Source organism: Pipra filicauda, unplaced genomic scaffold (genome assembly GCF_003945595.2).
Source record: "Pipra filicauda isolate LSUMZ 115617 unplaced genomic scaffold, ASM394559v2 scaffold188_size1440453_pilon, whole genome shotgun sequence".
Classification (NCBI taxonomy): Eukaryota; Metazoa; Chordata; class Aves; order Passeriformes; family Pipridae; genus Pipra; species Pipra filicauda.
In genome coordinates, this window is record NW_024104296.1 from 51,784 (window position 1) to 67,953 (window position 16,170).

Genomic DNA, 16,170 nt, shown 5'->3' on the forward strand with positions numbered 1-16,170 from the left:
CTGCAAAGAGGTCTCCTCTCAGAGGGAACTTGAGGAAGCTGGAAAAATTGAGAGAAATTTTTGTTTAGGTGTGCTGGGTAACAACGCTGATTTCATTCCTCATCCTTCAGCTGGTTATGTCCCATTCACAACTTTGTTCAAGTTCTGAAAACCCTCCTTGTCAGAAAGGTCAATCTATTGCTCTTCAGGGATGCTTGTGGGTCCCCTGTCAGATGAACCAGAGCTTTTGCTCTAAGAAGTATTACCAAGTAGTTTGAGGAGCCAAATGCAGCTGGTCTGCTGACCTTTCTCTCTCTCTCTCTCTCTCTCCTTCCCTGCTCTGTCCTAATTCTTCTTGTACTTTCTGCATGTTACATTTTGGAAGAGCTCAAATAACATCCCAGTTTATTTTTAGAGAAGGCTCAATAGTAAGAGCAAGCTATCACCCCATCATTTCCACAGAAGGATAAGCATTTAAAGAGACAGACATTTTCCCTTTTTTTTTTCCTTTTTTTTTGTTTTCCCCCTTTGCATCAGCTCCTTTCTCCCTGTCTTTCAGGATGCAGCAAAACTCAGAGCAGCCTCGGTGTTTTTTCATACCTAAGTGTAAATACTTCAGCTTTACTCACCTTACTTTGTAATCCTAACAGGTCTTGATTTAATGTGTCCATCAGAGGAGATGCTCACTTGAAGCCCACCTGAGCACTGGCCTCATGTTCTCCCTGGCAAGTGTCTTCACTAAGACTCCCACAATTTTCACTGTTATCTCCTGGAAGCATCAGCAGTAACATCAGCTGCCACACACACTTTTTGGTGTCAAAATATTGTGGTACCTGTTCCCCCGAGGCTGCACACAGCTGGAATGCAAATCACCTTTGAGAACCATTTTAAATAGAATCACAATGCCTTTTAAGTAGAATCACAATCTCAGAATCACAGAGTAATGTTGGAAGGGACCACAGTGGGGCATCTGGTCCCACCTCCCTGCTCCAGCAGGGTCATCCCAACACACATGGTACAGGATTCCAGACAGCTCTGGAATATCCCCAGGGAGGGAGACTCCACACCCTCTCTGGGCAATCTGTTCAGTGCTCGGTCACTGCACAGCAAAGAAGTTCTTCCTCATGTCCAGCTGGAACTTCCTGGGCATCAGTTCCTGCCCGTGGCCTCTTGTGCCATTGCTGGGCACCCCCAAGCAGAGCCTGGTCCATCCTCTGTCCCCTCCCTGCAGACACTGACACACATGGATGAGGTCCCCTCTCAGTGTCTCTTCTCGAGGCTGAACAGCCCCAGCTCCCTCAGCCTTTCATCGTAAGAGATATCATCATTACATTTAGAAAAGCAAAAGAGTGTTTGGTTTGCTTTTAATATTTCAAGTAGGTACAAAGTAAATGTGGTACACTTAGCTTTCTCCACAGATCTAAAGGGATCCCCAAAGAGCTTTGAAAATAAAGTTTCCCTTAACTGGGAGGAAAGATTCAGCAAGCTGTGGGGGTGAAGAAGCAGAGCATAGCCTCTTTCTCTGCCCTTCCAGCTTTGATTTGCTGACAGCACAGAGAAGGCTCTACCACAATTCTCTAATACCTGAATGCAACTACTCTGTGTTTATACCTGCAAGGGGATGCAGAAAGGTGAGAGAGTGTATCAGCAATAGAGCTACAAAACCATGTGGTTTTCCGGGCTTTTTCTTCCCCATGAAGAGTTAAAATAGACCTTTTCTACCTGCCTTTCCATCAACATTACATTTACTGAGGTGACTAATAATTTACAGTATGAGGCATGAACAAGGTGGAGTTGGTGGGAAAATTACTAATCTATTGAAGAGCTCCCACTGTCTTCCAACAGGGAAAGAATTTCATTCTGCTTGTGCTGGTTGCATGAGATTTGATGGGAACTTTGCTTTTAGGGCAGCATGGAATAAAGACCGACTACATAGTTACTGGACAAATTAAAAAACACACAGCAATTGCAATAGAAGACTTTGAAGACTCCTGGAACAAGCATTCAGGATAAGTTCATTGAAACACAAAGGAAAATTCCCTGCATTTCTTGTCCCCACAGAAAAATTTTGGGAAATGTAAAATAAAAAATAACCTAACTCGTATTCTGAGATTGGAAACACCAAGCAATTATGTGTTTGGGTTTTTTTTTTCTGGAATCTCGGTGCTAAAGCTTTCTTTCCTTTGCCTCAGAAATTTCCTTAAACACAGGAGTCAGTCCAGCCTGTGCCCACCCAGTTGTTTTAAGCATGATTTTTCTGTGTCGTCCCTTCTTAAAATCCTCAGGCTGTACTTATATAAAGTATAGGATCGTGATGGGCAGAGATTGTTTGCAGATGGTAAGGAGATGACAACACAAAATAGTTTCACAGGCCACACAGTAGTGAAACTTAACCCTATTCTGTGGCTTCTCAGCATCCAGCCAGCTTTCTTCAAAGGAAAGGACAGGCTGTTGTCCAATTAATTTCAATTTTAGCTTCTGTGCCCCAATTCTGAAAATATATATTCACTTAATGACAACAGAACATCTCCTTCCTTCTAAATCTAGATTTAGTCAAACCTCTCAAAACGTGAAGATACAGAGCACATCCGTGCAGCTCCAGGGCTGGTGACACTGTATCAGGAAAGGAATTAATCCCCTAAAACCCGAAATTAGGCTGGAGAGCACCCCTTTGAGCTTTAGACCACAAAAGGAAGGTGTAAGAACCCTCACAAGTTCCAGTTCTTCAAAGGATCCAAGCTGTGCCTGCAAAATGCCAGAAATTGTTGTTCATATTGTCAAATGGTGGCCAGAGGAACAGAGGACTTGTTATGTTTTAGAATCTCTACCTTTGGTGCACACAACCTGGGAAATATGAGGCTCACAGGCCACTTTGCAGGGAAGTCTTAGGAGACTTTGCCTAAAGCCACAGGTCCCAAAGTCATGTGATTATTTTTAAAAAGATCTGTATGTCCTGATTCACAGCCTCCTGATTTAATTCATGTTTCCTATTAATTTCTTATTCATTCCTATTAATTTAATTCATATTTCATATTTAATTCATATTCATATTAAATTAATATTTCCGTCATTTTTTCTATTTGTTCATATCTGTTTATTTTTGCTCATGTTTATTTCAGCTAGATTTTTTTTCCTTTTTTTTTTTCTTCTCCCTGTTTATTATATCTTCGAGTTTGTTTTTTTTCTTTCATTTATCTAGTATTGGCAATATTATTCACTTGATGATGGTGTTTCCCCAACATGTCTGCCCAAATGGCTCTTCTTCATTCTTCAGTGCTTCTTTGCTCTCTCAAATTCAGGAGAAAACTCCTACTGGATGGCAGTGGAGGAGGGATGCTGAGGTCAGGCCAAGCACATCACACAGGCTGGTCACTTCACAGTAAACATCCACAAGCAGATGTGGAAGAGGGAGAGGTTGAGCATCCCACCCCTGGCCACAGGCTTAGCACATGGAGGCTCTGCCTTCACCATAAATCCCACTCCTTTTACTCTGTTTGCCTGAATATTACAGAAACAAAAACCACCTAAGTTTTGCAGTAGCATTCCAATGCAACAAATAACTGAGTTGGGATTTAAATCATATTTCGGTAGGTTGCAAAAACAGGCACTCCCATGTCCTTACAATGACTTTTCACCAGCTCCAGTTAATTCTGACAAAATGTTTTGATCCTGTACTTACCTTTTAGGGCTTTGTTCTCCTTAAATCTCACCGGATTGTTTCACAGAAGAAACATGCCAGGATTTGCCTATCCAGTAGGCAGGAAAGCTTGTTCTGGGATTGTGACACTCAACAGTGCACATTTTGTATGCCTGCTGACACCACCAATCCAGATCAGAGGCTTTATAATCACACTCTTTGCACCATCACAATCACACCCAGGAAAACACCATCATAAAGTCAGGAATGCAGCCAAATTCAGGGAAGGAATAAAAGCAAGGCAGGCAAATGTAGGTCAAGGTGAGTTTATTGTCCATACAGCATACCTAATCCCGCCAAAACACTTGTCTTAGAACCATCTTTAAACTAGTCAAAACAACAGGTTATTAATAAAAATGACAACACTGAACAAAGACCTTTTAAAAGGTAATCAAGACTACACCGTATCAGAGTCTTATCCATTGAAAACAACCTTGTGTACTTTCTAAATACTTTTTGTTTACCCTGATGTCTACTACCACACTTTCTAGCATCCCCTGACCACATAAACATCCACACCTCTTAAAGAGCACATTTGTGAGAGAATAACATTGACTTGATATGGCATCACACTCAATAAAGCCAAAAAAAAAAAAAAAAAAAAAACAACCAACAAAAAAAAAACCAAACCAAAAAAAAACCCAAAGAAGTTTGAGAACAGAAACTGTGCAACCGAGACTGATTTCTGAGGTACATGAGAACATGGTAATAAACATAGTGGAAAAAATCCAGTGGCCAGGTGGCTTGCTGAGTAATGAAGAGCCATCCGATGACTCAAGCACAAATCATTGACATTGACATGGGATTAATCATTCTTCTCTTTCACAAGCATGTTGGAAATACAAATAAATACACTATGAGGTGCTCCTACACTACAGGAACGGGAGGGAGGGGAAAATCATCACAAAGTACCATCAATAGGAAGCTGAGAGAGAAATGCTTTTAGCAATTCTGCCAATCCTTTGGCACCTGGGAAGGCATAATCAGCACCACCTTATTTTTTTTTAATCAATCCATTGGAAGGCTTAGGATTTCTGCAATTCGGGGGGAGGGGGATGCTCACACCTCATTTGCAATAACAGGGCACTCCCTTTAACATCTGTTAGAAGAGAGCGCTAGGCAGTAATTTTATTTTGGAAGCTACTCTGAAAACACTCAAGTTCTAGGTTTTCCAGACTTTAAACATACAGTAACCAGGTGGTCCCTGTGAGGGACTGGGGCCAGCACAGGCCTTCCAGGTCCCTGTCAGGGACTGGGAATGCTGAACGGTGCTGCTCCTTCCAGCACAACCAGATCTGACCTTGGCGGTGGCCCTCAGCCCCTTTCTTGGGGTGTGATCCTGCCGGGATCAACCCTGGGATCCCACGGGACCAGGGCATGCAGGAGATGAAGAGCAGGGGCAGGTACCCTAAATATTAGTGCTGCCAACACTTGACCTCCAGCACAGAGGGGAGCAAACCATAGAAACATGATGAACATGGTGCCAGCGCTCATGCCATGACAGAGAGGCCATCCCACCATCTGGGACCCTCTGGCACATGCAACCGCATTTGCTGTCTGGGAATGGTGTGATCTGTCACATACGAGCTGCGTGGAGTCTGGCTTCAACAACATTAACTATTTTTTTCCTCCAGGAGAGACACTGTCGCTGAACTCCAGGCGCTCCCAGCGCGGAACATCAAGGCAGGAGGTGAGGACAAGGCTGTGCCCACCTGTGACTTTGGGAGAGATGGACCAGCCAGTGGAGAGTCAATGCATTTTTTCCACTATGACAAGAATACCAAAGATAAAAAAGGAGCCAGTGCCCCGCCTTGGCTGCTTGCAACCCCTCTCCAGTGCGGACAGAGCGCGGGCCCCGGGGCGAAACCGAACTGTCACTGTGTGAGGTATTGTGAAAATGGGAACCATTTGTTTTGTCCAGCAAACCTGAGGTAAGTATACCGTCTTTGCAGGATGTGATAAGGAAGGAAAGGGAAAAGAAAAAAAAAAAAAGGAAAAAAAAAAATAAAAAAAAAATAATCATGAACACGCTATTAGGAAAAAAAAAAAAACGACTGTACAGGGCATTTCCAGTAAATCAAAAGAACTCATCATATCTCCACTTAACCATCTACTTCAGGATTTGAAATTTAAGCAGTAAAATAATATATTATAAAAATGTTTATAAAATAGCAGCACACTCAGTGAAACAATACAGCTAAGTACTGTTAATGTGAATAAGAATGAAACAAATCATAGCTTCTTAGCAGCGCAAAAAAAAAAAAACAAAACCAAAAAACCCCCCAAAACCAAAAAAATCCCAACAAAACCTTAGAATCTTACTCCATTTTTCTACCCTCATCTAGCCAAATATGGCTAAGTCCATACATATAATTTTCTTCGAAGTAGCATGTTCTTTCTGGATTTTTTTCTTAAAAATGCAAACATTAACATTTCAAACCAACAGCTTCATATTGGATATCTGCAAACTGTTAATACATTTGTGCAAAAAAAAAAAAAAACAAGTTGCTCCAACTCCTTTTGCCATCTAAATGCCTCTTTGTTACAGGTGGAGCAGGAAAATAAATTCAAGTACACTGAATACACCTTTGTAATAAAACTCCAAGTCACACACCTCGATGTTTCCCATCATGTCTGTTGCACCAGGAATGTTCTTGCCTTGTCCACAGATGAGCATGAAGGTGGTTATTAAGATCCTTCTGTGACACTGAACAATACAGATGGTCAGGCTTTTTTCCGGAATGTCATGACAGGAATGTCATCTGAAGTGGGTATTGGTATTTCCAGCAACACCTCAACTAACCAAGTACACCAAATACTGGAAAATATTGACTATAAAAAGCTATAGGCCTTGTTTTTGTGTCTTCTTTCTCTTTTTTTTCCTTTTTTTTCTTTTTTTTTTCTGGTTTTTTTTTTTTTCCTCCTCGGCAAAATTGTCATAAACCATCTCATTTAATCCCTTAGGAACAATTTTCAAAGTGCTTTTCGAATGAAATGGTTTACAAAAAATGCTCACTGTGGATCAATAAAGTTAATGAAATGCTGAAAAAGTGTGCGGGGGTGGTGGGGGAAGATGGGAAGGTAGACGAGGGATCAAACCAAATCTCATCTTCTTTAACACAGTGAGGTTTATGTCAAAAAGGAAGATGGACAGAGCATCATTTAAATGTCTTGATGGCCAGGCTAAGAAGCTGCCAGAAGTTAACATTGATGTGAAGTATTAGCACTGGAAAGGAATATAATGCTTTTCATAGATGATCCACCACATCTTGCAATCCAAAGGCTGGAGGTGGTCTAATTAGAGACAACCACTTGGGATTAATTCATGCATTTCCCCCACTGAACATCGACACTTGGTAACTTTGGCTTGGCCCACAGCTGGGTAAACAGAATTGCCCTTATGCCAAAGACGCTGCTGTGTTTAGAATGAACCATTTCTGAAGGAGAAGTAGAAAAAAGTCAAGAAGGGAGAGGGGAAGTCGAGAAAAAAAGAAAAAAGAAAAATAAATCAACTAAAAATAAAAACCAAAAAACACCTGCTCTTCTGGCTGGTAAAATAAAGCATCTTCTTTCTTAGGTAGCAGCTACCACAGACAGCAAGAGTAAACAAAACTAACATACAGAGATCCAACAAACACTTCTGACTAATAACAGAGGTGACAGATCAGCAAATCTCTTCTGCATTCAAAATGGTTCAATTGCTTTGGGGATCTTTTCCCACTTTGCCCTAAACCCCTTATTCTATTGCTTTGCAATCTAGTCAAGCCATAAAATCGCACACACGATTCCTTTCTTAAATCTAAAAAAGGGGTGTATGCACTAGGTCATAATACACAGACAAGTATACTCTACTTTCTTCCCACAAATGCAGGCTTACATTGATCTAGCTACTTTGTATGCTTTTATAAGCATTTAATATCACTGATACATAATCAAATAGCAATTACCAAATATATTGTGGGATTCCCTTCTGTAGAACATCACAGGCACCAAATGCTTTTTTTTCATTATTCAGTTTTTGTTTTGTCTTTTTTTTTGTTGTTGTTGTTTCTTTGTTTGTTTTTTTTTTTTGCCTAAAAGAGGTTTAAATATGCTCTATGTGGGAGCAGATTAAAAAAAAAAAAAATTCACTCTAAAAATAATAACAAAAATAAACTGGGCTGGGAGGAGCAAGCGTGACTTTGCGTGGTGATGTCCTCACAGGTTGATATCCCTCACATCTGTGGGAGTGCTGGCCTGGTCCAGTTCATCCACCGTCTTGGAAGGATTGCTTTGCTGCTGCTGCTGCCGGACTTGCCGAAGGCTGTTTACTAGCACCGCTTCGATCTGTTCCTGACAAGCTTTAAGGCAGTCCTAGACAGAAAGCAAATTGATGTGTTAGTGGAGACAAGGTAGGGATTTTTTCTTTACAGGGTTTTTTTCCTTACTGGGCACTAGTCAGAACTAGGTGTTCCCCAAGGAGCGTCTGCTCTGATGCAAAATGACCCTGAATTCTCACGGGCAACCTCTGTGTACAAACTGCTTGGGTTAAATAGTGCTAATGCCATATTTATTAGACTCTAAATCTTAATATTTTACTGGTCCTTGCTCAACAGGTTGCCCGGAGAAGCTGCAGATGTCCATCACTGGAAGTGTTCAAGGCCAGACTGGGATGGGCTCTGAGCAACCAGGGATAGTGGAAGGTGTCCCTGCCTATGGTAGGGGGTTGGAACTGGGTCACCTTCAAGATCCCTTCCAACCCAGGCCATTCTATGATTCTGTGATTTGTGTGGTCTTCTTGAGCAGGAAAAAAAGCAAGGAAATGAAGGGTATATGATTTTTTTCATTTTCCTATGCAGGGTTAAGTTATTTGAGAGGGAGCAGAGCCTGACCCCCACTTGGCTACAACCTCCTTTCATGGAGTTGTAGAGAGTGAGAAGGTCTCCCCTGAGCGTCCTTTTCTGCAGGTTAAACACTCCCAGCTCCCTCAGATGCTCCTCATAAGACTTACTCTCCAAACCCTTCCCCAGCTCTGTTGCCCTTCTCTGGACACAGTGGTACTGGCTCCTCCAGTGCCCAGTACAGAAGGGCAATCCCTGTCCTGGTCCTGCTGGCCACACTGCTGCTGATAGAATTTGTTTTCTGAGCACATTCTAGAGAAGAAAAGTGATTTCAGCAGCAAAGGAGGAGGAAATGTAGGGTGTGCTCTTCACTCTGAGAGCAGGACTATTTTAACAGCCCTAGGAATAGTTATTGGCAATAATTCATAGAAGACAATAAAGCAAAGACTAGATACTAGAAAAATATGTAAGTCAAAAACACACAGCCAAGCCTCAGAAGCCACTGTATTTCAAACTATACTACATAACACTCAGAGAAACAGCAGGATACACAAATGTGGGAACCTTGAGCATCAGGAGTCCGACAATAAACATGAGGCATAAATACAGAAATAATTGAGAAGGATTCACCACACTTAAACTTGACACAGAATTAAGAAGATAACTATTAAAATATTTACGGGATGTTCCATATTCTTGATGACACGCTGGAAGACCAAATAATATGGTTTTAAAAAAAAAAAAAAGGCATGAGAAAACATTGACAAACAATTATAGCAGAAATTGAAAAATAAAACCCAAGCTGTGACTGTATAAACACAATTACATGCGGTGGGCTGGGAGTATCAATATGACACTGTGAAGGTTGCCACGTGGTGCTGTGATAAATGGCATTTTCTAAAAGCAGTCCTTCTACAACACTGGAAAAGGTACTAACACTGCAAAAACTTCCTGCAATCTCAGTCTGCCTGAGAGCTGGGACTCTCCCAAAAACTTCAGAGAGCAGAGAAACACAGGTTTTGGAAGGAGGATTTTTACAGCACAGCCCTGGCAGGGGCAGTGAGACTCAGCATCACCATTGCCACTTTCAGGCAGAGGAGCTGAAGAGCAGAGCTGGGCACTGAGCTCCACAGGATTCCATAGGTGCTTAGGAATCCTCTGTGGGATGCCACAGCATCGCTGGGGAGATGGGCTCTGACCAACACCCCCCACTTTCCCAATGCAACATCAGGTTATTTTGGAGATGTTCGACATATTCATGTATGGAGGTTTGATTTGTCTGGGGAAACATGCCAAGGGAGGAGGATCTCTTCTGCTGATTACACTGATGCTTGTGATGGGTGCAATTAGCTTGTGAACACCCATTTTTCTTGGCTCCTGTCCTCTCCTTGTCCTAAAACTGGCAAAAGCTACCAGAAACTCAGCTAAAAAAAAAATCCTCTGTTATTAGCATGGGCAGGTTTTAAGTCCATCATAACCTGTAAGAGGGCAATGGCAAAAAATCACTTCATGAGTCAAGACATTTTTCAGTGTGGGGGCACCCGTTTGAGACTCTTGTAACAGACTACACTCCTAATGCACTTTTTTTTTTTGTTATAAGAATCCTTTCTTTTAAAGCACAGTGGTGCACAATTTCAAAATATTTTGTCCTCCTGAAAACAAGCCAGATTTTTTTAAAGCAGCTTCAGACTGAAAAGCTTAATGAGGCAATTTCCTTGCAGCCAGGCCTGGGGAAGGAAGGGTGGTGACAGGAGGAACATAAGGCTTGAGCATTTGGAGTCCGCTTTGTCAGTTCCTAAACACCCTTAGATATGATCATTTACACCATTACTATACAAACTTCTGATGGGCAACATGATGATTCATTTAATGTATGAAGATGCTAAAATCTCTAGGTAGCCCTATGGAGAAATCGGGTCATTTCTTATGTCTTCATTTTGTACATAAAGTCAATTAAGGGGCCTCGACTGGAATTGCCACATGGATTTTATTTCATATGGGAATCCACAGGCCACTGTGTATTATTTCTCTGGTCTATACTTTTGTTTTGAACCTAAAATAATGTACCACTGAACTCTTTAAAACAATGAAACTTATGGTAAAATGACCAGCACACTGCATTCAGCATGAAATAGCTTCCCAAAAAAGTGTTTCCATTTGCATACTAAAGCTCCTTGGATATTAATCTCACAGGTGAAAGGAAAAAAACCCCTAATTTACAGTATATTACCAGCCCAGTTGTCATAGTGTGATAAGGTAAGTGGCTTTATGTTATGAATGGGGGCACCACTGGAACTTTCTGTCAATTCAAAGTTCAGTGACATACAAAATACAAAAAAGCCATCAGGACAAACAACCTGGCATTCCCATGACACAGTTTTTTTAACCCTTCCTAGTTTCATGGGGATCTGCTGTATGTGTACATATTTTACTAGTGGGCTTTCATTTTGCTCTAGATCGCCCTGACAAGAGAAAATTAAAGCTTTACAAATTTATCAAAGAAATAAAACATGAATTGCATTGTTTTCAGCAAATCTTCCTTGAAAGAACACTGTAATGCACTGCAGCAGTGGCCCCAGATTTTCCAATAAAGGGACTGGGCCATTCCTTCAGAATACTGCAGGGTTGCCTTTGTTGTTTTTTATAAAAAACTTTAAGTGTGTGTCATATGGATTAACTTCCCCATTCTTCTATATGGTCTAGTAGTTTTAATGATTAAAATAGTTCTGGTACTTTCCATTCCATAGTTTTATTTTTACTTCAGCATGTACAGAACTAAAAAGGCAATTAACTTTTGGGATTTTTTTTTTTTATTATTTTCTGAAACTCTTTCATCCCTAGGTGATTTTACTAGCACACCTGAAATGTATTTGAAGGAAAAGAAAAGCTTTTCTGTGTCTGATGAGGGATAGCTTCATGGCTGTGATGGAAATGCTGGCAGTGAAAATAACTGGAAGGAGGAATCAGCAGCTCTATGGCATGATCTACTTATTCAAGTCAATAAGAATTGAAGATTTCAATTTCCATTCATGACAATCTTGAAAGAAAGCACAACCACTAGGAAAGATCCTGCAGCATATTCTACATAATTAGTTTTCCTGAACTTTTCTACACCTCTGTAAGTCCTATACTGGCCCCTAGCTTTCAGTTTTAAAGTGGAATTTACAGTTCACCGGCAAGCTATGAGGGAAAGCCACTCTGAGTTAACTAACAGGCTCTTGCTTTGCACTGGCAATTACTGGGATTTTCAGTCACGATGGCTCCAAGCTCCAGGAGCAGCCTGTGACCCATATCCTCTCCATCTTGCAAAATCATGGCTGGACTGATAAATTAAAATGAAAAAAAAAAAAAGGAAAAATAAAGGGGAGGATATTGAAGAGGCATTTTATAGTTGGTTTAGGAACTTGGCTTGGGTTTCTGCCATAGACTTTATCCGGCTGGTTTCAAGTCTTCCTTGGCCCCCCCACCCAAATAGTCCCCTTTGGATGATGGTACTCCCTGCATCAGATCCCACCCCACCTGAGCAGCAGTGTGCTTCTCCACAAAGATCACTCAAATGCCAATAGTGGAGGGCTATCACAAGAAGGTAAACCATTTCAGTCATGCCTCTTCTACCTCCTTCCTTCTGAATCTGTCCACAGCTTCCATGAGCATACAGGGACTGCAGCTGTGTATTTACTACACCTACTCCCACCTCCCTGCTCCAACAGGGTCATCCCAAGCACATGGCACAGGATTGTGTCCAGACAGCTCTGGAATATCCCCAGGGAGGGAGACTCCACACCCTCTCTGGGCAATCTGTTCAGTGCTCGGTCACTGCACAGCAAAGAAGTTCTTCCCCATGTCCAGCTGGAACTTCCTGGGCATCAGTTCCTGCCCGTGGCCTCTTGTGCCATTGCTGGGCACCCCCGAGCAGAGCCTGGTCCATCCTCTGCCCCCTCCCTGCACACACTGACACACATGGATGAGGTCCCCTCTCAGTGTCTCCTCTGGAGGCTGAACAGCCCCAGCTCCCTCAGCCTTTCCTCCTCAGAGAGATGTTCCAGTCCCTGAATCATCTCTGCAGCCTCTGCTGGACCTGCTCCCGGAACTCCATGTCCCTTCTGTCCTGAGGAGCCCAGGACTGGACACAGCACTCCAGATGTGCCTCACAGGGCTGAGTAGAGGGAGAGGGGCAGGATCACCCCTCTCGACCTGCTAGGAATGCTCTTTCCAATGCACCCCAGGATCCATTAGGTGCTCCCTGACTCTGGCCAGCAGGAAGACATGCCTTACAGAAGGAATGAACTCAGCTCTGGTCTGTTCCACAGTGCCTCAGGACACAGTGCTTTTTGTATTGTGATTTTTAGATTCCCCTTTAACACCTCAGTTTGGGTCTTGCCTGAGAGAAGAAATAAAAAAACTTACCCCAGAAAGCACCTTAACCTTTGTCTGCTTATTAGAAACTAAATTTAGGGAAACATCTGGGTACATGGAAACTGGTCTGAACCTTGCAGCAATGCAGCCTTTGCCCACCCAAGATGGCACTCATTTGGGAATCCAGAAAAAATACATTATGGCAGCATTTAAGGAAGAAAACAAAAGTACTGTTTAACAAGGTTAAAATATTCTGCTAAATTTAAATATTGCTTAGCCCTTGACAAGATCTTACCTATGTGGTGAGGGGTTGTGCATCAGGAACCACAGAATAAATAAGGCCAAAGCCTGAGCCAGTTAAAAACCAGGCTGAGGACAATCCCACTTGCTGCCCGAGTGGATCATTTCTCAAGGCCTTCCAAAAGCCAAATGCAACCCTACTCTCCTTTACAATCAGCTGCTGAAGAGTAACAGTAGGGCCGTTGTTATATATAACATATATACATACAAGCAGTATATACATACAAAATATATGTATGCAAACAGTGCAAAATACTGAGCTATACCTCTACTGGACACTTTTTGATGCCCCTGCATTTCCCGACTGGATTTAGGAACCTAAATCCAAACCCTAGGTGCTTGGCTGAGTGCTCCAAGCCCCAAAGCTGGGAATGCTTAAAACACCTTCCGGCATTTTTGTGTTAAAGGGTGGTTGGTCTTCCACATATACATTAATTAATTCACAAATTAACACCCCGATCTCTTCCTCTTGCTTAAAACTAATTGCAGAAGGGAAATCAGGAAAAGACTTTTTTTTACCTGGTATGATAAATGGGAAGGATGCTGGATATATCTGAAGTGACAATATGGTTCACAGGTTATGTATGCATTGCTTGGATAATCTAAGAAAGCAGCAATCATACATGCATTAAAGAGTTGGGGTTTACATAAATTCCAACGCGGAACGCTTCATCTGTACTCCTGACTACAAAGGGAGGGCTGGATTCCTCCACTGGTTCCCATTTAAGCCCCAGTTCAAACCTCTCCAGAGCACATGCTTCATTGTTGACATAAACAGGGATTCCTTCCCAAAGTGGGGCCTTCGTATGCCGAGTGCTGGTCCTTGAGCTCGCCAGCATTCTCCAGAGCAAGAGCCTGGAAAGCTGCTGTAGGAATATCATATCCATTTACTGTATTTACTGTATCACAGTGATCTCACAGCTCACAGATGCAGTTTAAAAACAAAATTATTTTCCCTCCTAAATGTGTGGCTTCGCTACTGTAACAAAGAGCATCAATCACAGATAAGTGTCTATGTCTCTTTTTCCACCTGCAAGTACAGAAAAGCAATGTGCTGTTCCAAAGGGCATTTCATGCGGACTAACAAGGACATCTCATCTTAAGAACAAAACAACCCCAAAAAAACCTCATCTATGCCAGAATTTCTCCACTTACTATTGCTACATTACTGCAATGATGCAATAAATAAGGTGACTAGCATTAAGCATATGAAAGATGGGACATTTTTGTCTGCAATCTTTAGGCCTTTCCAGCACTTTCACCAGTGTTCTTTCTAGATTCAGTTTCACCGTTTGCTTCAACAGTCAGTTTGTTTCCTGTTGCTCCTCTGGGTTATTTCTCATTGCAGTAGGAGAGAACAATGTTTTTAGGACAGGGAAAAAGTGAGAGTAAAGCCAAAACACCAGCAGGGTGATCCAGGGGCAGAGTACCTGGAACGGTACTCCCTGCTCAGTGTGACTTGGGATTTCAAGCTCTGTCAAACAGGTAATACTTTGCAGCTGTGAAAAGCTGGGAATTTTACCCTGCTGTAACAAACACCCTGAGGGTTTATTGAGAAAGGGGGTTTTAAAAAAGCTGTGACAACCTGCCTGTGTCACACAGAGCTGAGTGAGGATTCCCCGCCAGAGGTCGAGGGCCAGTCTCCGACCAGACTCTCCATGGCCTGTGAGCTCCCCTGGCTGTGGAGCCGGTTCCTCAGGGTTCCTCAGGGGGCCTGGCTTCCTCGGAGTGCCGTATTTATGAATGGATCTGACGGAACTCCGCCATGAGCCCGCGGTGTAACTGCATCACCCCATTGTTGCTACACACGCACAGCACTCACTAGGGAACAAAAAGCTGAATGAAATGGAGCAGCTGCCAACTCAGGCAAAGACAACTTAGGAAACTATCTCATTCTTCCTTTCTTTTAGAGGCTATTTTGCCTGTTGTTTCCTTGCATACAAAATGCGGTCTGCAACAAATAAGGCAGGATAAGATACAGCGAGTCCTGTTTCTTGGTTCCAAAACCACAGGCCCTGAACACTACAAAGGAAGGGATAAATGGTGTATGTGCTGTAGGGACAATGTTCAATTGCGACCCATTCAAGATAGATTTCCATGATTTTACACTGCAGCTCAACAGAAACTGAATTCTTGAGCATGGGGGTTCTGAATTTCGTTTCTGGGCAGAAATTTGCAGGGATCTTTAGGAAGGGACTGGGGTACAAAAAAAATCCCAGCACAGACATATGTCTGTGGCACACAGAAGTGGAGACATTTTAAATGCCGTTTATTGTGGGTCCAGTCTTCAAAACAGCCCCACTCCACATATTCAATGGCTCACAGCCAGCTTGTTTGACAGGACCTAAAGAAAATCCTGATTCCTTATTTTCTTTCTACCTCAGGCCTTTAAATATGCTTTGGATTTTCCAAACAACTCAATACACACCAGTTTCCATCTGGAAACAGACTTTTCAAAAGGAATTGTGCCCACCTACAGGCCTACCCGTTGTCTCTGCCTGAAAACCTCTTCCCAGCTGCTGAAGCTGGGGAAGGACAACTCCTTGTGCCATCTGGATGCGACCCTGAGAGCTGGGCTCAGAGAAGATGCTCCTCTTGTGCACATACAACCCCTTCATCACACACAGTGGACCCGACTAGCCCTTCTGGTGACCATGGTGCTACAAGCTTATTAAACAGATACTATCAGCTTCATTTGGGATGTAACCTTGTTGGCTTTTGTCAGTGATGTAACCCTGAAAAAATTTTTAATATGATATAATAGTTTCAACATTTCTACTTGGCCTCATAGAAAAGAGACTGAAGGGGCCTTTGGAGGTCTAAAACTTAGTTGTGTGCCTTGTTCTCACTGACTTAAGCCTACAAAATTCTGGTCCAAGGTGAAGATTTTCATCTACCTACCTCTGCAGTGGTTTCTCCAGCTCCTCAGAAACCTTATTGTATTTCTCCTCTGGGAGGAGATCTGGGGGCCCAGACCAAATTCCCTGCAAGCAGAAATCAGGCCAGGGCACACCTGCC

General features: G+C 42.5%; 1 protein-coding gene across 1 annotated transcript in view; it reads right to left on the reverse strand.

The window, feature by feature from the left end:
- Positions 1-6,591: 6,591 nt before the first annotated feature.
- CCND2 (cyclin D2) overlaps positions 6,592-16,170 on the reverse strand; it is a 31,664-nt gene continuing 22,085 nt past the window's right edge. The window contains exon 6 of the mRNA XM_027715343.2: positions 6,592-8,029. Coding sequence (XP_027571144.1) covers positions 7,874-8,029 — 156 coding nt within the window. The 3' untranslated portion in view covers positions 6,592-7,873. The remainder of the gene's footprint in view (positions 8,030-16,170) is intronic.